At 38.7% G+C, this 24,246-nt stretch overlaps 1 protein-coding gene across 2 annotated transcripts in view; it reads right to left on the reverse strand.

Annotated features, from left to right (window-relative positions):
* Positions 1 to 4,086: 4,086 nt before the first annotated feature.
* Positions 4,087 to 24,246, reverse strand: part of ttc12 (tetratricopeptide repeat domain 12) — a 60,592-nt gene continuing 40,432 nt past the window's right edge. For both annotated transcript variants that reach the window (XM_057839789.1, XM_057839790.1), the window contains 4 exons: positions 19,893 to 19,994; positions 17,842 to 17,941; positions 17,462 to 17,690; positions 4,087 to 8,695 (listed from right to left, as the gene is read on the reverse strand). In XM_057839789.1, coding sequence (XP_057695772.1) covers positions 8,626 to 8,695; positions 17,462 to 17,690; positions 17,842 to 17,941; positions 19,893 to 19,994 — 501 coding nt within the window. In that variant the 3' untranslated portion in view covers positions 4,087 to 8,625. The remainder of the gene's footprint in view (positions 8,696 to 17,461; positions 17,691 to 17,841; positions 17,942 to 19,892; positions 19,995 to 24,246) is intronic.

The following is a 24,246-nucleotide window of genomic DNA, read 5'->3' on the forward strand; positions in this document are numbered from 1 at the left end:
CAGGGGTTTAGATATTTATGGCTATATTTTGAGTTATTTTGTTGAGTTATTTTGAGGGGAAAATAAATGAATTCTGTTATATAAGCTGCACACAGACTACTTTTCATTGTGTCAAATTGTCATTTTTTCAGTGTTGTCCCATGAAAAGATATACTTAAAAATATCTGCAGAAATGCGAGGGGTGGACACACTTTTGTGATACACTGTATGTCTGTGTTGGTAGTGAGCAAAAAATAAGTTTCTTTTAGAAATTTGAGCCAGTTGTTGTTCTTTGTCTTTGTTTTCTCTGTCCAGGTGTCCTGGTTGGACCGTGGCGGTTGTCAGCAAGCTGCCCTGCGCTGTTCCGGGGCATGGTCCGCTCCTACACCTGGTCGTGGTGTTCCTCCACAGTTCATAGGGGCTTGGGCAGCAGCAGGGGATGCAGGTGGTGGTGGGTGTGGGCATGGGGGTAGAGGGTCGTGTGCCTTTTTGCCCAATCCCCTTTGGCCGGTAAGTTGGGGCTGTGAACCGCTCTGGGTCCTGGACAGTGCTTCATTGGCTATGACTGCAATTTCCACAATTATGGGAATCCTTGAAGTCACAGATCGCATGCAGGTGAGGTTTTTTTCTGTTCAGATTTGCCTTATCTTTGTGCTCAATAGCTTAATTCCACTCCCAATTGTCCTACAGGTAGTCCCCGGGTTACTAACGAGTTCCGTTCCTATGTGGCACCGTAACCCAATGTTCCGCGTAAATCAGAATTAACCCTTTAAGAACCCCTAAATGCCCCTTAATCTCAAAATAACTAGAAAAAAACCTGTATTATATGTCATGTTAATAAAACTAATTGAAAAATAAGTTCAATATTATTTCTCTCCGGTAACACCAATCACACCATCGTTCTTCCTCCAACTGATATTTATTAATTTGTCATCTTCAAACTATGAACACATAATTAGAAAATAAAATACTATAGTAACAAAGAGCGTACAATAATGCTATAAAGTAATTCAATAGACATATTTGCTTACAAAACCATACATCAATGGCTGCACAATAATACAGAGAGAAATATGGTCCAAATCTTGGGCAATTTAACAATGAAAATGGCAGCTTTTAGTGGCATAGGTCCAACAGTGAAAACGAACGCTGCTCAGTAAGCTAGCAGGATAATAGCGGGCTTACCTGGGGGTTATGGGCAGCCAAGCCAGTGGACGAGACACTCTTCTAAATCATGTAAGTCGGGTACGTCGTAACCCGGGGACTACCTGTATTGTTTTCCCAAATATAACCTTCTAGAAATCAAGTATTTTATGGGTTTCTGGGCAATAAGTTATTCTGCCATGGTGAAGGGTTACCCTATTATTTTGTTATCAAGGGCGAGAGGTCAATTAAAAGGGCTGTTGGCAGCGTATCAAATACTTGTTCTCCCCACTGTAGGAGACATGTACTCGGCTGATAGCACATACTGTATAATATGTATTTTTACAGGCTAAATGCCTGTCAAGTCGCCACCTAGATTGTTGTTGTTCTTGTGGACACTAACTTTAAAATCCTCTGTCATCCGCGTACCGATTGTCTTGAAACTTGATATCGATGTAGCACGGGACAGTATCTATTGATCCTCGGAGATTTTTTTAAATTGTATCAGGGCAGATTAATTAATTGCGGAATCATTAGTGAGTAGGGGGCTGCTTGCTGTAGGTTAGGAGTTTGCCAGTAGAGGCCATTGCAGACTTGTTGTTTGCAACTCATGCTTGTTTAATTACAGGCAAAACTTGACACGGCAAGCTGTTCTTCCCCACAAATTTAATGGTTAAAAAGTCCCCCAGACACACTGATGTATCTTGAAATCCTCAAGAGAAACTTATTTTTTTTAATTATGGGAACAGCATGGTCGCAACAGGATCAATGAGCTCTCCAGAGATTCACAATGCTGCACAAATGAGAAGTAGAACAAAGTGTTCTTTCATTTGCACCAGGATGCCTTTGTGGAGAAAAGAAAAAAAAAGTACAAAGAAATCACCTGAAAATAGACGGTCTAGACCAGGGATGTCCAAACTTTTTGCAAAGGGGGCCAGATTCGGTGTGGTAAAAATGTGGGGGGGCCGACCTTGGCTGACGTCCTTTACGTAGAACAATATACTTAAGCAAATTTTAGCAAGCCATTCTGTGTGTCACATTTGCTTTATTATTTTTTTAATTACCGGTAATAATTTTAACAATCTCGCAACTAGACTTTGTGGAGTTCTCTTTTGACTCTCGGGCTCTAGCAAAATACTGCTGCTCTGAAATTAAACTAGCTTCAAGTTGCTTCAATTTCTCGCTGCGTTTGTCATACATGTCAGCGTGTCTTGTTTGGTAATATCGCCTCACATAGAACTCTTTAAAAACAACGACTGCAAATGAGGCAAACACAGTTGTTGCATATTTTAGTGAAGAAATAGTCCAATTTCCGCCTATCCTTGAAGCGTCTGCCATCGCAGTAAAATTTTTTTGTTGATTGTCGCCATTTTAGTAATGTTGTTTAGAGTGCTGCTGTCTTTTAGCGGGTAAATGAAGAGCAGCATTTAGTGTGTAAGCTAAATCATATGCTGGTATCAGTACTGCTGACCAATTTATTAAGTCTGTGTGCGGGCCAAAAGTTATTAATTTTATGACAGAGGCTGGGGGCCGGATGAAATTTGACCGCGGGCCTCATTTGGCCCCCGGGCCGGACTTTGGACATGTCTGGTCTAGAAAAATGTGACTCATCACATTTTTTTAAAGTATGCACCATGTGTATATACATACTGTATACATATATAACATGCATATTTTAGAAACCTAAGCTCATGTACTGTATATTAGTATATAAACATATTAAAATTAATAAGTAGAATGTTTAGAATAAAATTTAAATATTATCCACCCAGCCATTCTCCATATTGCTTATTCTCATGACCGTCGTTAGTGCCCTGGAGCCCATCCCAGTTGGGCACGAATAGAAAACCCACCAATAAAACTAATATTCACACCGACGAAAGATTTTGATTGATTTATGATTGATGATTTGCAAACCAGAGTGCACCTCAAATTCTCACACAGGCCCAGATTAGACTGTTACCGTACTTGAAAAAATACATTTCAAATAAATAAACATCGGCATATAAACATGATAAAGGTTTCTCACTGTTAATTTTCACAAATTTATTTTATTGTTCAAATAGCCATCTAACTACTCTATCTCACATGCAACATATTCATCTTCTGTTCAGTGTTATTGGAGGGAGATATTGTCTATCCCTAGACTGTTCAATTGGTTCAACCCACAATGTGTGTGGAATAATCTTTTAGTTTTAGCTCTGACCTTTCCCAAGTTGATTTGTTCAATATTTAAATAGTTCATCCTTCATCTGGCACGATGTAAAAAGTTTATTAATGTGTTGATGATTAGTTCACTATTTTTAATTACAAGAACAGTTTTCAATTCTTCACACTATCTATTACAGTTCAACACGGACACAAAAAGTAGCATAGGAATCATTTATGAAATAGATGGGACATGAATGTGAAAAGATTGAACATCCTCAGAATTTAATATTTGCGCATTTCTTTCCCCAAATATATTTTTCAGACTATAAATCACACTTGTTTCCCCATAGTTTGCTGGGCCTGCATCTTTTTTTTTTCTCTCTCCAGTGACAGCGGCGAGATAGCTTTTTGCATGCACTCTACTTCCAGAGTTGGCGGAGTTGTTTAGAAACTACTGTATACTGAAGATGAAGGCTTTAACAGATTTGGTTGTGATTTGTAGAGAGAGCAATTGTTTAATTAACAAATTATATTGAGTCTTTTAAGTTATAGTTAACATAAAATTTTAACAGTTATTCAGATAACCGGCAACATACCCTGTTGTTCTCCATATCACACTGCAAATTAGGGTTATCACATCTTAATCAGACTTTTTTTTAAATCTACTCAAATAATTTTCTCAATTTGTTTTGAGTGTTAAAAACTTGCGTCAGATTATTCCACTTACTTTTAATATTACTCTTTGTTCTTATTAAGACCATATATCCAAAAGTTGGTCATTTTTCACCTAAATCAAGAAAAACTGCATTCAAATAATGTTTTGAATAATATATATGATCTTTATTCAGGAGTCACATGGGGTGTCCATATCACACAAATCAACAGAAAAATGACATAAGAAAACACAGAAACAGAAACTGAAAAAGCAAAAACATGAAAAAGCACAAACTATCTGTGCACAACAAACAGGCTTTTACTCCAGTGGCGCCACATGCTTGACCTACATCTATAACTATTTTTAGGATCCGTTATTTTCATTAAAATACTATTTTCGGACTCATTTAACCAACACATGAACTTATACATCAGATTTCTTAGTAGAGCTTTAAAGGTGGGTAACCCAGAACTGACAAATAATTGGCTGGCGCTGTACCATCTAGGCACCTACAATAACAGCCTCAAGGCATCATTATAACCTACATTTAGCCTCTGTATGGACTTCGCTAAGTACCTGGTCCACAGGTGAGCAGTGTAAAATGGTGTGCAATATGCCCTGAACAGTGATATTTTCACGTGGATGGAACACATAAAAAAATTTTCTCTTAAGCATGTTTGCCTGTGCATAAAGTTTACTGCATTGACGGTGAATGTCCCTGTCGTCTGACAAATCATCAGTTATGATATGTCCGAGATATTTAGCCTCATTGCAGTCATTTAGAGCTTTTTTGCCCAGAAAGAAGCGAGGGAATACAGCCCCCCTATCTTCTTTAGATCTTAAAATCATAATGTTACTTTTCTGTGCATTGTATTTGATGTCAAATTGGTCACGAAACTGAGAACATAATGAGAGTAACTCCTGTAAGCCAGCACTGCATGGAGAGATCACCACCACATCATCCGCGTACATAAGATTGTTAATGATAGTGCTTCCTACAACACAGCCAGTATTACATCTATTGAGATGCTTGGACAATTCGTCCATGTATACATTGAACAGATATGGTGAGAGTATTCCTCCCTGTCTCACACCATTACTAACTCTGAAGGAAGAAGAAACCGTGCTACCCCATTTAATGTGAACAAGTTGATTTGCATACCAAAAGGCTAGAATACGGATGATATATTTGGGCACCCCCCTTTGTGTCAACATAAGAAAAAGTTTGCTATGATTGATCCGATCAAAAGCTTTTGATGAATCAATAAAGCATAAAAACATTGTTGAGTTCAGGCCTTGATACTTCAGTAATAATTCCTTCAACGCAAATACGCACATATCGGTTTCATGTTTTCTTTTGAACCCAAACTGATTGTCACCTGTGGAAATAAATGTAGCAATTCTGTTCAGTATGATTGTCTCCAGCAATTTAGATATTATTATTATTATTATTATATCATTTCTACATATTTTTTAAAGATTATACTAATTTATTGCTATAAAAAAATAGGGTCTGTTTAGCTATTTTTCTTATTTCAAGAAATCTAAGAGAGTAAAATTTACTTGAAGCACTGGCAGATCATTTCACTTGTTTCTAGTTGATTGATTGATTGATTGATTGATTGATTGATTGATTGATTGATTGATTGATTGATTGATTTTGAGCAGTAATAACAAAAACAACAAGAGCGGGGGAAAACAAATAACAATAGTAACAGTAATGTTAATTACACCAAAAAATAATAACAACCTTATCGTAGCTCGAAAAGGAGTGGGAAGAAACCGAGCTTTTTTGGGTCCCACCCCCAATTCATTCCTTAAAAATTCAATGAGAATACAGCCACTTCCCAATATCGTCATCACTATCACCACCGCCATCACTACCACCGCCATCGATTTACACTGAAAACAAGGGAATTTAACTACTTTTAAGGAGGTGTGTTTTTGCAGTGAACCATAATGTATAATTTTTGTTCTTTGCTTCTGATATTTAAAAAAAATTGACCTATGTGTTCTTTGATGTCTCGTTTTTTATTTTTAGGACAATGTGAATATTATAGTCAGGTGTGAGTTACAGTCTGAAAAAAATGGTTCCATATGTACGCTCGTTTAGTTCACTTTTTTTTTTTTTTTACCGAAATGCGGTGCGAACTATAGGCTACGCCTGATGTGCTGTCCTCGCTGTGACCATTGCCTAATTTCGATCATCGTAAAACTGAAAAAGCGTACAACTTAGCGTTAGCTACGTATGCCAATTATAGACAAGTTACACTCAAAATATCCTGCAAATGTCTAATATAAAAAATTACAGTGTTGTACAAAAATAAAATATGCACTGTATTTTAGACAAACAGTACTTACGAACAAAACTTAGACATGGGAGAAATTCATACCAACATCATGACAGAAGCTACAGCTGTGTACGTCGTGCAGCAGTCCTGGCTTTCATATCAAACAATTTCGCCAAGTGACCTCAAAAAGAGTGATCTAGGAGCATGAAGAAAGGAGATATGAAAAATGAAAGTGATAGTGATGATGAAGAGGAATTTTAGGGCTTCCATCCATGATGAGGAAGAGTTACTGTAACACAGTTAAGAAAGTTAAGGAAAAAAATACTAGAAATTTAATATATTTAGCATATTGGTATTGTTTGGCTTGTGTAGTTCATAGACTACATACATAGAATCTATGTATAAGTTGTTAACACATAAAAATACAGTCAATAAATAATCAAATGTTGCAAGTTTTGTTTCAGTCATATTGGTATTGGAAATTGGTCCCAAGATTTGCCCCAAAATCTCCAATATTGTTGTGCACCCTATTTGGCACTTTTCAGAAATAGAAATAAGGGACGCTCCCCTCACGCCCAAAGCCGTCCAGGCGAAATAAAAAAAGGGACATCCCCAAACTCCTAAAATGCATAGAAATGTATCTAATATATTCCGTATCAGTTTAATATGGAACGCAAATTTTAATTCCCAATTCGGAACGATCCCTTATTTCAAGGGATGGGTGGTAAGCAGGGGTGAAAGTGGGCCAGAACGGTCAGGAACGCAGTTCCAGTATAAGATTCAGGGTCGGAACACAGTTCCGGTATAAGATTCAGACACAGTGCTTTGATTCCAAAAATATGACAGCAACTGTCAAAACTCTATCTAAAAAAAAAATGCTAAGCTGCCGCACATGCATTTTATCTCTAAGAAGAAAACAATCTACCCACATCAGATTTACATACACAAGTGTTAACATCAAGCATAATAAAGTGCTTGTGTAGCGTAATCCGTTTCCACCGATATTATTTTATTCCACGGACGGCATGGATGTTTCCCCTGCTGCTGCAGTTATATGAGTCTGATGATGATGAGTCATGCAATGTGCGAATGCACGCAGCAAAGCAAAACACCTGGACTCATTTATCCGTTCAATTGGCTGACATACTGACATGTGATCAGCAGAGATGGTTAGCTCTGATTGGTTCAAATGTGCATGTTTTCTGGAACAGCAAAAAAATGAAAGTTTGTTGAATTGACGCGACAAAAAAGGGCAATGCAACAGAAAATGGATCAAATCTTTAAGAGCAAGGAAAGAGTTGAGGAGGCTTATTTATCATATTTAGTTTTATTTGCTCTGATGGGGAGATTCAGAACATCTTAGCTGTCAATGTGCACTTTGGACTTATATTTATTTATGTTAGGCTACTTATTCATTTCCTTATGATTTAAAAAAAGTCAATGTTTCCGCGATCTTCAAAATATATTCAATTTCATTCTGCATAATATGAGGCATTTGTACTTATGTTTCTGAATGTATGTTACTTATATATTTATTATTATTTAAAAAAAAAAAAAAAAAAAAGCAAAAGTAAATGTTTGCATTAACTTCAATTTCAATATACATCCTATGTTATTAAGTAGTTAAAATTGAGATTTGGCATTTGGCATGTGAGGAAATGACGGACAATACAAATTAGGAGATGGAGGTTGGGGTTATTGCTGTTGTGTTAACTTTTATTTTGCAAGTCATTGAAAAAATACAATTTTGAATGAAAATCAGTTTTTGTATGTATTATAGAAATAACTGTGCCAAAACAGTTTTCTTTGCATTTCAGTAGTTTTAGGAGGCTTGAACCATAAAAAATAAATAAATAAATAAACAAAATTTCTGGCTCCGTGGCGACCTTCACGTCGGGGAGTTCCGGCAAGAAATTCTAGCCACGTTCACCCCTGGTGGTAAGCCTAACCGTATACGAGGGACAACCTATAATACCTACTTTTTATCTATAAACTAGTTGTGCGACCTATATACCAAAGTGACCTACACGCGAGTATATATGGTATACATTTTTAGCCTCTTGAAACTAATAACTGAGGTTGAATAAGGAAAAAGGACCTAGTCTTCCTACTGTGTGTTCTGCAGCTTGGCTATTATCACTCATTCATATAGTCATGCTACTGAAGTATTTAGGACAAACGATTTGCAGGATTCATGTATCATATGCAGTATAATTAATAACATCACAGCCAGTATGAATTTGGAATGTATTAATCACGTTAATATAGCAAAGCTGACTGAACTGCCGCCACCTTCGCTGCATCTTGGGGCTAATGATTCTACATTCCGAATGGGCTTGAAAACAAGGTCAGTCAAGATCAGTTAGAAGTCATTAAAAACAAAATAAAATGATTATTGTCACTCCATTAGTTGATGAGCTTCATACAGGAGTGCAGGATCTCAAAGCCATGTAGCTCTCGGAGTCTGCTCACGTGCCTGAAAAATACAATTTGAATGTTGACAAGGTACGAGCTTTTATATATAAAGGTCAGGTCAACTTATTTTTTGGTCTTCAGATAAAAAGAAAGTTAAAAGAAAGAAAAAGTGAAGGTGTTGCTGCAGGGTGATCACTTCCTGCTTATGCTTGACTTTGATTTAATGCAACATCACGTTTAATGAGCAAGGAAAATAACTCGAGATGAGGACACTAATTGACAGGTTCCACCGTGGATTGAAAATTCTAAAACAAAAACAGCTACCGGTACGTTTTATAAATAGATTTAAGAACGTCTTTATTCTCCAACACTTTGTTCTTTCTCCTGTACTCAGAGTGACAGACCAGCACAGACTTACAATGAGGAAAATAAGTATTTGAACACCCTGCGATTTAGCATGTTCTCCCACTTAGAAATGATGGGCGGATTTGAAATTTTGCACGGTAGGTGCCTATCCACTCTAAGAGACAATCTAAAGAAAAAAAATCCAGAAATCACAGTGTATGTTTTTTTAAAAATTTATTTGTATTATACTGCTCCAAATAAGTATTTGACCACCTGTCTATTAGCAAGAATTGTGAGCCTCAAAGATCTGTTAGTCACCTTTAAAAAGTCCAACGAATAAGTGGAGTGGAGGTAGACTTTTTGAGTCCGACTTTTTGACCTGTTTGAGGCCGTTAGCTGCATATAAACACCTGTCCACCCCATACAATCCGGAGGACTCCAATTACTAACATGGTCAAGACCAAAGGGCTGTCCAAAGACACCGGAGACAAAATTGTAGACCTCTACAAGGCCGGAAAAGGTTACGGAGCAATTGCCAAGCAGCTTGTTGATATAAGATCCACCATTGGAGCAATTATACGAAACGGATTAAGCTAAACATGACTGTCAATCTCCCTCGGAACGGGGCTCCATGCAAGATCTACCTCGAAGGGTCTCAGTGATCCTAAGAATGGTGAGGAAGCAGCCAAAAAGAGGAGCTGGTCAATTATCAGAAAAAAGCTTGGACCACCATTTGCAAGGTTACTCTAGGTAATACAGTAATTTGTCATGGTTGAAAATCATGCATGGAAAGGACAGTTCCCCTGCTTAAACCAGCACATGTCCTGACCCATTTTAAGTTTGCCAATGACCATTTGGATGATCCAGAGGAACTATGGAAGAAAGCCATGAAGTCATATGAGATTAAATTCATAGTGTTTGGAGGAAAAAGGATGATGAGTACCATCCCAAGAACACCATCCCTACTGTGAAGCATGAGGGTGGTAGCATCATGCTTTGGGTGTGTTTTTCTGCACATGGGACTGGACGACTGCACTGTATTAAGGAGAGGATGACCAGGGCCATGTATTGAGATATTTTAGGGAATAACCTCTTTCCCTCAGTTCGAGCATTGAAAATGGGTCTTCCAACATGACAATGGCCTGAAGCAGACAGCCAGAATTACCAAGGAGTGGCTTCACCAGTCTCCAGACCTAAACCCAATAGAAAATCTTTGGAAGAAGCTCGAACTCGGTGTTCCCCAATAACAGCCCAGAAACCTGATTGATGTAGAGATGATCTGTGTGGAGCAGTGTTGCAAAATCCCTGCTGCAGTCTGTGCAAGCCCGGTGAAAAGTTAGAGGAAACTTTTGCCCTCTGTATTTGTAATCAAAAACCAGTGTTCAACTACTTATTTGCAGCCCCTACAAATAAATTGTTAAAGACATCATACACTGTGATTTTGGGATATCTTTTTAGATTGTCCCTGCTAATGTTACCAATAATAACAGGATAATGTGTGATAATTGACATTTTAGATGTTAAAACTCAACATCTACAGCATGCCTCAAAATCAAGAAAGGCACATCTCTTTGACACAAGTAAATATATTTTTTTCATTGTTGGCAGTACATGGTGAATTTCATCAGATTGCAGCAGGATCAATATTTGATGCTAGTGCACTGAGACTGTACAGCAAGAGATCTTTCAATGAAGCTAACATACATGCTTTTGAAGGTGAGAGGAACCACTGTGGCTTGAAATACCCCACAGGAACAAGGAGGGCATACAAGAAAGGCAGCAGCAGAGATATGAAGAAAGAATTCTGATGAGATTCAATGAAACATTGTTAATATAACCGGCTACTGTAATTGAGCTATCTCATCTTATGATGATGGGCTTTATCTGAGCTGATCTGTTTGTTCCTTCAACAATGAAAAAAACGAAAATATTTTGTCGACGAACAATTTTGACGATAACGAGGTAAAAACGTGGCTTGAGAAACTAGAACATAAAGAGACGAATGCCAGTATTCGAGACGACTACGAGACGAAAATGCGACATCGTTTCTGTCAGATGTTCACAATGCGTGACATTTTCACATTGTGCGTAGAGTAGGTCAGCTTGGATCGATGCGATGTTTGTGTCGCGTCACTCATGTGAGATGTACTGCGTCTCTCCCTCACTTTCCTAACGGAGTTTAGGATGTCTCAAGCTTTTTTTTTTTTACTATAACTTGAATTTCACAGGCAAAAAAACATTTTGAGTAATTGTCAACTAAAACTAGAAGAAAGTTGTATTGAAATTTTGTCGACTAAAACTGGAAGAAGATGAAAACATTATGAAATGACTAAAATATGACTAAGACTAATTAGTATTTTCATCCAAAAGACTAATACAAAAATAAAAACGGCTGCCAAAAACAATACTGTATCTGAGTTATTAATTTGTGGCATAGACTTCATAATTATATTGACGGGTCACCCCCGTTATACACTGCACCACGCCTTCAAGTAGGGGGCCTGCCCACATCAAGAGGAGTTATTCTCAAACACGCTGCTATCTAACGCCGGATTTAGGTTGAAAAAGTACAAAATCTGTACCACATACAAACAGGAAGGATTGTCTCAGGAGTGATTTGTTCGAGGATTAAAGGTAATTATTTTATTTTTGGTATCATGCATGCATTTTGAAATGTTGTGAATAAATCATTGGGAGAAATTAGCCGCTAAAGCACTAGCTTTACACTTCGCAATGTTTACGTAAAATAACTGCCCGGTTTTATGCTCTTAACCAAGAATCGAGACTATTTTACGTCCATATCTATAAAGATTTCAGGGATTTAAGCATTTATTCACAAGAATTTTCAACCCAAAAAGCTCTTTGTTGTACTGTTTTAATCTATCAATTCCACCAGATACTGATTAAAATGTGTTGTTTAAACCAAATAATTGTATTCCAAAAACAATAAACCTACATTTCTGTAATTTAGATGGCTAAATGGTGCTACAGTGCTGAAGATGTCCTCCGCCTCCTCGATGGCAATTCCAGTGACATAGAGGAGTTAATGTCTGCAGATGATGAAGTTTTAGATAAGATTGGACCCCAAGTGATAAAGAAAGCTCCAATAGTAGCAATAATGAAAATGAAAGGTCTGACCGGATGCTTGAAGAGGAAGAATAGGGTCCAACAACATCACAGGCAACAAAAAGTCAAGGAAGAAGCAAAGTGAGAAGTAAAGAGAGGAGGAGAAAGACACGTACAGCTGCCCAGTTTGACAAAAGTGGTGATCAGATGAGCACAGAAGAAGGGGGTCCAACATGGACACAAGCCAAAACAAAAAAGAAGTCTGCAGAGAAAAAAGTGAAAAGGAAGGAGTACCGGTGGAGATTTTTACCCGCCAGATGTTCAATTTTTTGAAAGTGCTGATGATGCCATTGAAGAAAGGGCGGAGTTTACACTTTACATTTATTTCAAACAGTTTGTTACCAATGAAATGATACAGCTGGTTGCAGAGCAAACAAACTTGTCCAGTGTACAGAAAGGAGGACAGTCAGTAAACACAAATACCCAAGAAATTGAACAGGTTCTTGGCATGTACATGTTCATGGGTTTGTTACAGATGCCCAATGTCAGAGCCTATTGAGAAATGGAAACCAAGTACCCCAAAGTTGCTGATGTGATGTCGTGAGATCGATTTGAGAAATTGCTGGCAATGCTGCATTTTCAAGATAACCTCTGTGTGTCTGAAGATGCAAAGAAGGATACATTATGGAAAATGACGCCATGGCTCGAAAAGCTGCGAGAACAATGTCTTTGTGTGCCTCCTTAAGAACATCATGCAGTAGATGAAATCATGGTTCAATTCAAAGGAAAATCTCATTTAAAAAGTGTACATGCCAGCAAAACCTCATAAATTGGGTTTCAAAATGTGGGGACGTGCAGGACAAAGTGGTTTCTTGTATGACTTTGATGTTTGTCAAGGGGCAGCTGATCCAGACAGGGAAAGATCTGATGTTGGTGTGAGTGGAGATATTCTCAAATTAACGTCAACCTTTCCTGCAGGGAAGAATCACAAAGTGTTTGCAGATAACTATTTTATATCGCTTCCACTGTTGGAGCACCTGCTGCAGAAAGGGATATGCGGTGGGGCAAATAAGTATTTAGTCAACCACCAATTGTGCAAGTTCTCTGACTTGAAAATATTAGAGAGGACTGTAATTGTCAACATGGGTAAACCTCAACCATGAGAGACAGAATGTGGAGAAAAAAAACAAAAAATCACATTGTTTGATTTTTAAAGAATTTATTTCCAAATTAGAGTGGAAAATAAGTATTCAGTCACCTACAAACAGGCAAGATTTCTGGCTGTCAAAGAGGTCTAACGTCTTCTAACAAGCTCTAACGAGGTCTAACGAGGCTCCACTCGTTACCTGTATTAATGGCACCTGTTTTAACTAATTATCGGTATAAAAGACACTTGTTCACAATCTCAGTCAGTCACACTCCAAACTCCACTATGGCCAAGACCAAAGAGCTGTCGAAGGACATCAGAGACAAAATTGTAGACCTGCACCAGGGTGGGAAGACTGAATCTGCAATAGGTAAAACGCTTGGTGTAAAGAAATGTGGGAGCAATTATTAGAAAATGGAAGACATACAAGACCACTGATAATCTCCCTCGATCTGGGGCTCCATGCAAGATCTCACCCCGTGGCGTCAAAATGATAACAAGAACGTTGAGCAAAAATCCCAGAACCACACAGGGGGACCTAGTGAATGACCTACAGAGAGCTGGGACCACAGTAACAAAGGCTACTATCAGTAACACAATATGCCACCAGGGATTCAAATCCTGCACTGCCAGACGTGTCCCTCTGCTGAAGAAAGTACACGTCCAGGCCCGGCTGCGGTTCACTAGAGAGCATTTGGATGATCCAGAAGAGGACTGGGAGAATGTGTTATGGTCAGATGAAACCAAAATACAACTTTTTGGTAGAAACACAGGTTCTCGTGTTTGGAGGAGAAAGAATACTGAATTGCATCTGTAGAAGACCATACCCACTGTGAAGCATGGGGCTGGAAACATCATGCTTTGGGGCTTTTTTTCTGCAAAGGGACCAGGACGACTGATCTGTGTAAAGGAAAGAATGAATGGGGCCATGTATTGAGAGATTTTGAGTGAAAATCTCCTTCCATCCACAAGAACATTGAAGATGAGACGTGGCTGGGTCTTTCAGCATGACATTGATTCCAAACACAGAGTCAGGGCAACAAAGGAGTGGCTTCGTAAGAAGCATTTCAAGGTCCTGGAGTGGCCTAGCCAGTCTCCAGACCTCAACCCCATAGAAAATCTGTGGAGGGAGTTGAAAGTCTGTGTTGCCCAGCGACAGCCCCAAAACATCACTGCTCTAGAGGAGATCTGCACGGAGGAATGGGCCAAAATACCAGCAACAGTGTGTGAAAAGCTTGTGAAGAGTTACAGAAAACATTTGGACCCTTCGTTATTGCCAACAAAGGGTACATAACAAAGTATTGAGATGAACTTTTGGTATTGACCAAATACTTATTTTCCACCATGATTTGCAAATAAATTCTTTAATAATCATACAATTTTCTGTTTGTTTGTTTGTTTTTTTTCCATATTCTCTCTCTGACGGTTGAGGTTTACCCATGTTGACAATTACAGGCCTGTCTAATATTTTCAAGTGGGAGAACTTGCACAATTAGTGGTTGACTAAATACTTATTTGCCCCACTGTACTTCCTTGGCACCATCAGAATGAACAGGGTACCTGACTGCAGCATAAAGGATGAAAAGACCTGAAGAAACTGGGAAGAGGGTCCATGGATTATAAAGTCAACCAAAACAATGCTATAGTTATACGGTGGTGTGACAACAAGTCTGTCAACCTGGTGCCCTATTTTGTTGGCATCACACCCTTCGACCATGTGAGACGCTAGGATCGGAAGACAAAAACCTAAAAAATCTCATGGTTCCCAGACCATCCATTGTGTAAGCATACAACAGATTCATGGGTGGTGTGGATCTTCCGGATATCTTGTCCACCCTGTACAAATACAGCTTCAAAACCAGAAGATGGTACTTGTATATTTGGTGGCATAGTGTCACAGTTGCACTTATCAATTCTTGGTCGCTGTATTGACGAGAAATGAAGGCACTGGACCTAGAGAAAAACATTATACCCTTGAGAAGGTTTCAGGCCTCAGTTGGCCCTTCCCTGGTAAGCGCAGGAAAACCGAAAGTCATGGTTGGCAGACCACTCTCCCCTCCAACAGTTTCCTCTCAGCCACATTCCTCACCATCACACGAACAACCAAAGAAAAGGTGTCGATCTACCACAGTGCCTCCAGACATCAGAAGAGATATGGTGGACCACTTTCCATCCTGGGAAAAGTGCCAAAGGTGCAGGCACTGCACAGGACACTTTTCCCATATGCGCTGTGGAAAGTGCAATGTCCATCTCTGCCTGAACAAGGACAGGAACTCTTTTCATGCTTACCACATGGCATATAAAAGTGAAGGTAGCAATTTGAAAACATATAGGCTGATGTTTTTGCCTGAACCGCTGTTTTCATTCATGGTTAGTATTGTTCACAATAAAAAGAAAAATAAGGTAGCAATTTACCATAGCCCAAGGTTCTTGTTGAATACCGTTAATTTCTGTAATACTTAATATGTTTCATAAAAAACAAAAGAGTTACTGTTAAAGATAGCAGTTTGCAAAACTAAAAAAGATGGGGTTATTGTTATATCATTTGAATGCCAGAATGACACGTAGTGCTTATGGTATCATATATGATAAAAATGTGAAAACATATTTATAAATATTTTTTCTTTTTTTTCTTCTTTTTTTTTGTTGTTAAAGAGCCAAATAAAGATTTTAGATTCCAAAAATCTGAATTTTCTGTCTATTATTTCTGGGGTCAGGCATTACAAGACTCGAGACTGTTTTACGTCCATATCTAAAAAGAACTCAGGGATTTAAGGATTTATTCACAAGATTTTCAACTTAAAAAGCTCTTATGTCTGTGTTTCCACTCGGTCAGCTTTGACGGAGATATGCCCCCTATTAATCGGCAGCGCGCCCCATGTACCGTCAATATCATTGTGAAGTCTATGTTTATGGCATGTACACATTTACACATATTGAAATATCCTCTGATTTTTTTTTATCAACCTGTGATCGGGCCCATGCATTTTTTGTTAGAGCCTAAGCCTTTGCTAACACTGCCATGATGCATATCTAAAATGGGACCCGTGTGGCCAAAAATCGTAATTGTGTCAGTTGAACCATCGTGTTTAATTTCGTGTAATCGTATATCGTGTATTTTTTTTTCCTAGTCATAGTCACACTTCTCTAGTTACGTCATCATTTCTTTGTTGCTTTGAACTTTGTTTTGGTGATTTCATAATTTAGCATTTCCTTAGTATGACATCACTTGGAGTGCGGGGGGGGGGGGGGGGGCAATATGACCTCGACCCTCTTCTCCTTCCCTTCCCTTTTTTGCAGGCTGAAGGTTAAGTCACTGCTCATGATGTTGTTGTAATACGTACACTATGATTTTTATTTTTTAATACATTCCTCTATACCAGGGGTCCCCAAACAAACCTGTGAGGGCCACATAACTTTTCCCTTCTCTGACGAGGGGCCGGGGTCAGTTTGTAACAGAAAAGATGTGACGATTGCAAGAGTGCCTAAATGTAAAAATGTATTGTTTTTCAGAAAACCACAATCAAATAACCCTTTCTGGATTCTTCACGGAACAAAAGTGAATAAAATAAAAATAATATAATATGAAATAAAAATAATATAATATAATATAATAATACTATTAATTAAATAGATACTTAAATAGATAATAAACAAATAACCCTCTCTGGGGTCTTCACAGAAAAAAAGCCAGGAGATGAATAACACTATTGAGAAGAAAAAAAAATATATATATATATACAGTCGGACCAAATGTGGAGGGGCCGTAGTTTGGCGACCCCTGCTCTATACTATGTGGGCGGATCACAATGAAATTTGGTGGATATATTCTTGGTATGTGTACATATCGGTCCTCAGAGCCCAATTTTTGATTATTGTTTTTTTCAGGGCTGATTAATTGCGGACTTATATTTGCTCATAGGTTCGGAGTTAGCCAGAAGACGGCATGCCTTCAGCCTGTAGTAGCACACTAGTGATTGTAAGTCCAATACTTGCCTCTGCACGCCACCACACAAGCTCACAACTGTGAAAAGTCAACTTTTTGGGGGTCTTGAGTGTTGATACGTGTGAAGGTAAAAGGCTGCTAGCTTTTTATTGTTACCACATCTTGTCAAACTGCTTTTAGTTAATGCCAGAGTTATGGCAATTCATGATATACAGTTGGTATTGGCAGAACCAAATTTCATAGTCATCTCATCTATGCTGCTTCAAACCTGAATCATGAGAAAATCACCAAAATATGTTTCATTGAGTGAGGTTAAGAGGTACCTGGGCTCAGATTGACACAGCTTCCCCAGAGCAATAGCTGAATTTTGCTGCACAGCTGTTTTTTTCGCGTCGCCAGCAGCATGGCGAAGAAGCAGAATCACGATATCAGTGCCCAGCAGGTTGCTGGCAATACCCTTCAACTCAAGGCAATGGGCCAGACACAGGGCAGCATTTCCTGACACCATCTCATCACAGCTGAAGCCAAGCAAACGACGGAGAACAGACAGTTCTGTAGCAATCAAACAAAATGAATTGGAAAGGATGTGATAGTTGCAATATGTGAAGATATACATCAGCAGGCTTCACGTGTGTGTCCTGCAAATTCGGCGAAGCTTAAAATAGGATCAAAAAGTAAAGGGATTTCATCCATCCTGTCTTACTTTTGTCAGACTTCACCAGCTCCTCCCGAGCAATCTGGCTGGCAGCTGTGCACAAGGTCAGAATCTTGATGGCATACTTAGTGCCAGCCAAGTCTGCTTGCTGGCAGCCGGTCAGAAAAGAAAAAAAGTTATTTGACAAATACAGAAACCATGTTTTTGAACTCGATAAAAGTATCCCAGTAGACTCAAGAACTGAAACAGAAAATAGTGGTCAAAGGTATTGGTAGGAGGAAGGCAATCCATAATAAAATGTTACAGCCTAGTCAAAAAGCAACAATTGCGACTTGATATATGATGATATAACATTATCATGTTTGTAATTTAAAACAGTTTCGTCTTAAGTTAGCTTCCCCATTGTGATGGGAAAAAAAAACAATTAATCCAAGTAAGACTCCCCAAAAAAAATCTAGTTTTTATTTTTGTATGTAGTAGTAATTCAGTAATCAAACATTTATTGCCACATTCTTTGCTTCAGTTTAATGGGCATTGGGCCACCCATCCTGTTGTGCATGCCTTGACCACCTGGGGGCAGTATATTACATATAGTGCTGTTAATGGCAGAGAAACATGATCACTCCATGCCAGCCATCCAAGTTCAAATGGACGAGATGCACCACATTGAACTGGTTCTCATCCTACCTTTCTAAGTGCAGCCAATATATCCAACTAAAGTCATTGAAATCTACACCCTTCCCTGTTACCTCCGGTGTGCCTCAGGGCTCTGTCCTCTGGCTCCTACTCTTCATCATATACAGTACCTACTTCCCTTTGGCAATATTTTTCGTAAATTCAACATCCACTTTCACTGCTATGCCGACGACACCCAACTCTACCTCACTTTTGAACCCTCCTCCTCTCTCCCGCCCTCATCCCTGACTGACTGTGTCACAGAAAAAAAAATCTGGTTTACCCACAATTTAATAGCAATAAAACCGAGGTGCTCCTCGTTGGCTCTAAATTCACCATCTCAAAAAACCATAACCTATCCCTTACCATTGACAACTCCACTGTTTCACCCTCCCCCCAAGTCAAGAGCCTAGGAGTAACCCTCAACAACACACTTTCGTTTCAATCGCACATCAATAACATTACCCGGATTGCCCACTTTCATCTACGCACCATTAATCGCCGCCTCCCTTCCTTCACCCCACATTCTGCTGCAATTCTGGTCCGCAGCCTTGTCACTTCCCGCCTGGACTACTGCAACTCTCTACTCTTCGGCCTAAAACTCTCCATAACCTCCAACTGGTCCAGAATTTAACTGCCCGCATCATAACCCGTACCCTCTCCATCCACCACATCACTCCAGTCCTCCAACAGCTTCACTGGCTCCCGGTCCCCTTTCAAATACAGTTCAAAATTCTTCTCGAAACATTCAAGGCCATCCATAAACTCGCCCCTCTATACCTGTCCGACCTCATTTATGTTACTACTCCCTCCTGTGCCCTTAGATCCTTCTACTCCATACAACTGTCTGCCACCCCCCACTCGCCTCAGCACCGTGGGGAGCCGAGCGCCACCCGACCTCAGGAACACAGATTCCCGCCCCCTTTTTCAATCAAAACTCAAAACTCACTTGTTCAGACTAGCCTATCCACAATAATCACTAAGCGCTGGTCTTTTTAACTGTCCTTATATCTCTTTTAGTATTTAAAATTGCCTCAAACGTTCTATACTTTAATTTTCTCACTTTAAATATGTTTAAATTTTTTAAATGATTGTACAGCGACCTTAAGTGCCAGAAAGGCACCTTCAAATAAAATGTATTACTATTATTATTATCACTGTCAATGGTAGTGAATGAATCACAGTTGAGAGTAGTTATTTTGTCACTAGTATAATGGCTCTAAAAATTTCAAAAGTGCTTTTACACTTAAATGTTCTATTATGCTGGCAATTTGGCCCTGAAACGGACTATTAGTTGTGAGCTGAACAAACTTTGGAGAGGAGAATGAACCTTTTAAATACACTGCGTTCCATTTAAGGCATGAGTAAACCTTGTCTTTTACAAAAAAAAAAAAAAGATCCAGGTTTCTTGTACAGTTGGGTACCTTCAGCAGCTGCTGCACCGTCTTCACCACATCTCGCTGAACAACATGATTAACAGCCTCAGAGGACTGAGGGAGGACGTTGCTCAACACACCCATTGCTCTCTGGAGGGTAAAGAAGTGTGTTTGTATTATCCGAACAATAGCTATTCAGACAATAGGTAGAAGGAATGAAAAGCAAAAGGTGGTAGAATTTCAGACTATGGAGTGTATCGAAAAATGACTGAATGGGAAAAAAAACTACCAGGGAAATTCTTCTAAGAAAATGACCTATTACGGGAGAATTGACTCGTACAGAAATAGGTTGCGAATGGAGAAAAGATACCAGCTGTAAGCCTGAGAATAGAATCAATAAGAATTAGTGACTGAATTTGAAGCAATCAAGACCCAAAAAGGCATTGCACAGATTGGCAGAGTTTAGGGTCGCAGTGGCCATAAAACGATAAAGGCCAAAACAATGAAAAGAGAAAATCAAGTACTTAAGAAAGGCCCAGGGACTTGTCTGATTTGGCAGACAATTTATAGATTAGAGACCAACCATTGCGTCAGCATTGCAAGATTGCTTTAGTATTGTAGTTTACGGATCACTTTTTTTTTTTTTTTCTTACCTAGCATTTTCCAAATGTTCTACAAGTTGTAAACTAACCAAACATACTCATTACAACAACAAAAAACATTTATGTTTTATGTGGAAAATAATCACGCTATGTTTGACTCATTTACTGCCAGGTTAATAACAGAGTATGTGGTATGTAGTAGTTAAGGCAAAATGGATTGGACGTCTGTAATCATCAATGGCAGTCCGAGTTAATGGTAACTTCTAACTTGTTGTCCAAGGAGTCTATTTCAGCCCTTGGCCACGCTCGTAACTCAAATCTCTTGTGTGTGTAATCAACCTTTCGTATTAAAATGACCAAAGTGACACGAATCAAAGAAAATTTACTGGAAACATTCAATAAATTTGTGAGACTTCGTTAAGGTTGGAAGCATAGAAACTAGGGCTGTCAAAATTATCGCGTTAACGGGCGTTAATTAATTTTTTTAATTAATCACGTTAAAATATTTGACGCAATTAACGCAGATGTCCCGCTCAGACAGATTTAAATGATAGTACACTGAAACGCTCACTTGTTGTTATGGAGTTTTGCCGCCGTCTGCTGGCGCTTGGGTGAATGACCATATCGCATATTGCTTCAAACAGATTACAATGAGGCCGTTTATGGACATTAAGAGTGAAGAGAATGCCATCGGCCGCTTGGGGGCAGCGCCGTTCCATACTCATGTTATTTCTTCTAAACGTGGGAGAATTAGTAGTTGTGAGACGTATTCACAATGCAATGCAAATTGCTATTTGTACTCCACACATATTTCGGTAAGTTTTCTTTCTTTTAGTGGCAATTATGTGTCTGTTGTTATATTTTGGGTAAGATATGTACAAATATATGTTATACAGTAGAGGCGAGTGGACACAGGCATTCTTTGGACCGCACGGTTTATTGGCAACTCCTTCACAACAAACATACAGTGGGGAGAACAAGTATTTGATACACTGCCACTGGCAATGTATCAGATACTTGTTCTCCCCACTGTAAGTATCGTTTAGTGAAATCACAACAAAAATAATATTCCTATCTCTCCCCAAAAGAATAATGTTCACAAAAAGAAAAGCACTTCAGTCTATAGTAATGAGGCCCTATTCTGACACACAGTTAAACAACAATGAAAAATGAACTGGCATACCATATCAAAATAGCTATGCAAAATACATGTAAAACTTAGACTTTGGTCACTCTATTTTTATTATTTTTATTTTTTTCCCTCTTATTATTATATTAACTCTACTTTTGATTGAAAATTTTACAAATTTTATTAAAACGAAAACAGGAAGAGGGGTTTTAATATAAAATTACTATAACTTGTAACTATAACATTTATCGTTTAAGAACTACAAGTCTTTCTATCCTTGGATCACTTTAACAGAAAGAATGTTAATGCCATTTGTGGATTTATTGTTACAATAAACAAATACAGTACTTATGTACAGTATGTTGTATGTATATATCCGTCGTGTGTCTTATTTTTCCATTCCAACAATAATTTACAGAAAAATATGGCATATTTTAGTGATGGTTTGAATTGCGATTAATTGCGATAAAATACGATTAATTAATTTTTAAGCTGTAATTAACTCGATTAAAAATTTTAATCGTTTGACAGCCCTAATAGAAACATAAAAATAAATAATAAATAATCACACTTAATGGACGAATCGATCAGTTTAACCCTTTTTGGGCATTCATTTAGCTTATTGGCTGCCACTGATGGTGCTGGATGCCCCATAAATTTTGATCAGGAAAGGCTGGCAGCGAATGATCAATGCTAACCCTCCCAGACAAAATGGATGGGAGTTCTAGCACAGTCAGTGGTACTGAACGATAAACATTCATAGTCAGTCCTCCCTGTTTAAATGAACTGGACGTATATCAATGGCAGGCAACATGTTACGAGAATCAGACAGACTTCGACAGGAGAAGGACGAATGAAAGCGAGTGAAAGCTGGGCCAGTATTTATTATGCATATCCTGGTAAGCTCCCTTTTTTCCTCCTCAGACAAAACTTTTTCTCTTTTGTTGCTCTGCCATCTCTGCAGAATTCGCGTGAAAGCGATCGAATCGACTTCCATCTTTAGAATGAATGGGGAGAGGGGGAAGAGACGTATGCTGTAAAGCAGTCAACACATTTGTAGTTTTGTTTTTGTGTGGCAGGGTTCCTGCCACCCTTCCTTAAAGTTAATTTTGCCAGTGAAAGTGATAGAGACCCCCTCAAGATATACAGTGGTTTGAAAGAGTATCTGAACCTTTTGGAATTTCTCACATTTCTGCATAAAATCCCCATCAAATGTGGTCTGATCTTTTTCAATATCACACAGATGTAAAAACTGTGTCTGCCTAACTAAAACCACCCAAACATTTATAGGTTTTCATATTTTAATGAGGATAGCATGCAAACAAAGACAGAAGGGGGAAAAATATGTGAGTGAATCCTCTGGCTAAGAAGACCTAAACAGCAATTGAAACCATTTTTACCAAACAATTTAAGTCAGGTGTGTGCCCAATCACTAATGAGTGGTTTAAAGCTGCCCTGCCCACTATAAAACACACACCTAGTAAGAACTGTCATGAGGAGAAGCATTGTCTGATATACATCATGGCTCGGTCAAAAGAGCTGTCTGAAGACCTGCGATCAAGGATTGATTTGTATAAAGCTAGGAAAGGATACAAAATTATCTCGAAAAGTCTGGATGTTCATCAGCCGACAGTCAGAGAAGGTGTCTACAAATGGAGAGAGTTTGGCACTGTTGCTTCTCTCCCAAAAAGTGGCCGTCCACCAAAGATGACACCAAGAGTTCAGCGCAGAATACTCAAAGAGGTAGAAAAGAACCCTAGAGTGTCTGCTAAAAACTTACAGAAATCACCCGCACAGTCCGATATCTCTGTGCACACATCAACTATATGTATAACTATCGTCAAGAATGGTATTCATTGGAGAACTCCGCGGAGGAAAGCACTGCTGTCTAAAATAAAACATTGTTCCTCGTTTAATGTTCACAAAAAAACACTTGGACTCTCCACAGAAATTTTGGCAAAATATTTTGTGGACTAATGAAACCAAAGTTGAATTGTTTGGGAGTAACACACAACATCATGTATGGAGGAAAAATGGAACAACTCACCAACAACAACACCTCATCCCCACCGTGAAGCATTGTGGAGGGAGCATCATGATTTGGGGCTGTTTTGCTACCCCAGGGCCTGGACAACTTGCAATCATTAATGGAAGAATGAATTCAAAAATTTTACAGGAAAACCGGACCCGTCTGTCAGACAATTGAAGCTAAAAATTGGATGAATGGTGTAACAAGACAATGATCCAAAACACAGAAGTAAATCATCTTCAGAATGGTTTCAGAAGAACAAAATACACGTTCTGGAGTGGCCAAGTTAAAGTCCAGACTTGAACCCCATTGAGATGCTGTGGCATGACCTAAGGACAGCAATTCATGCCAGACATCGCAGGAATCTAACTGAACTACAGCAGTTTTGTAGAGAAGAATGGGCCAAGATTAGTCCTGATCGTTTTGCCTGATTGATTTGCAGCTACAGGAAGCGTCTGGTTTAAGTTATTGCTGCCAAAGGAGTGGCGTGGGGGGCACATTATTAAATGTTATGGTTCACTGACTTATTTTTCCCCCTTCTGTCATTGTTTGCATGCTATCCTCATTAAAATATGAAAACCTATAGAAGTGTGGGTGGTTTTAGTTAAAGCAGACAGTTTTTTCATTTGTTTGATTTTGACA

Source organism: Corythoichthys intestinalis, chromosome 6 (assembly GCF_030265065.1).
Source record: "Corythoichthys intestinalis isolate RoL2023-P3 chromosome 6, ASM3026506v1, whole genome shotgun sequence".
Taxonomy (NCBI): Eukaryota; Metazoa; Chordata; class Actinopteri; order Syngnathiformes; family Syngnathidae; genus Corythoichthys; species Corythoichthys intestinalis.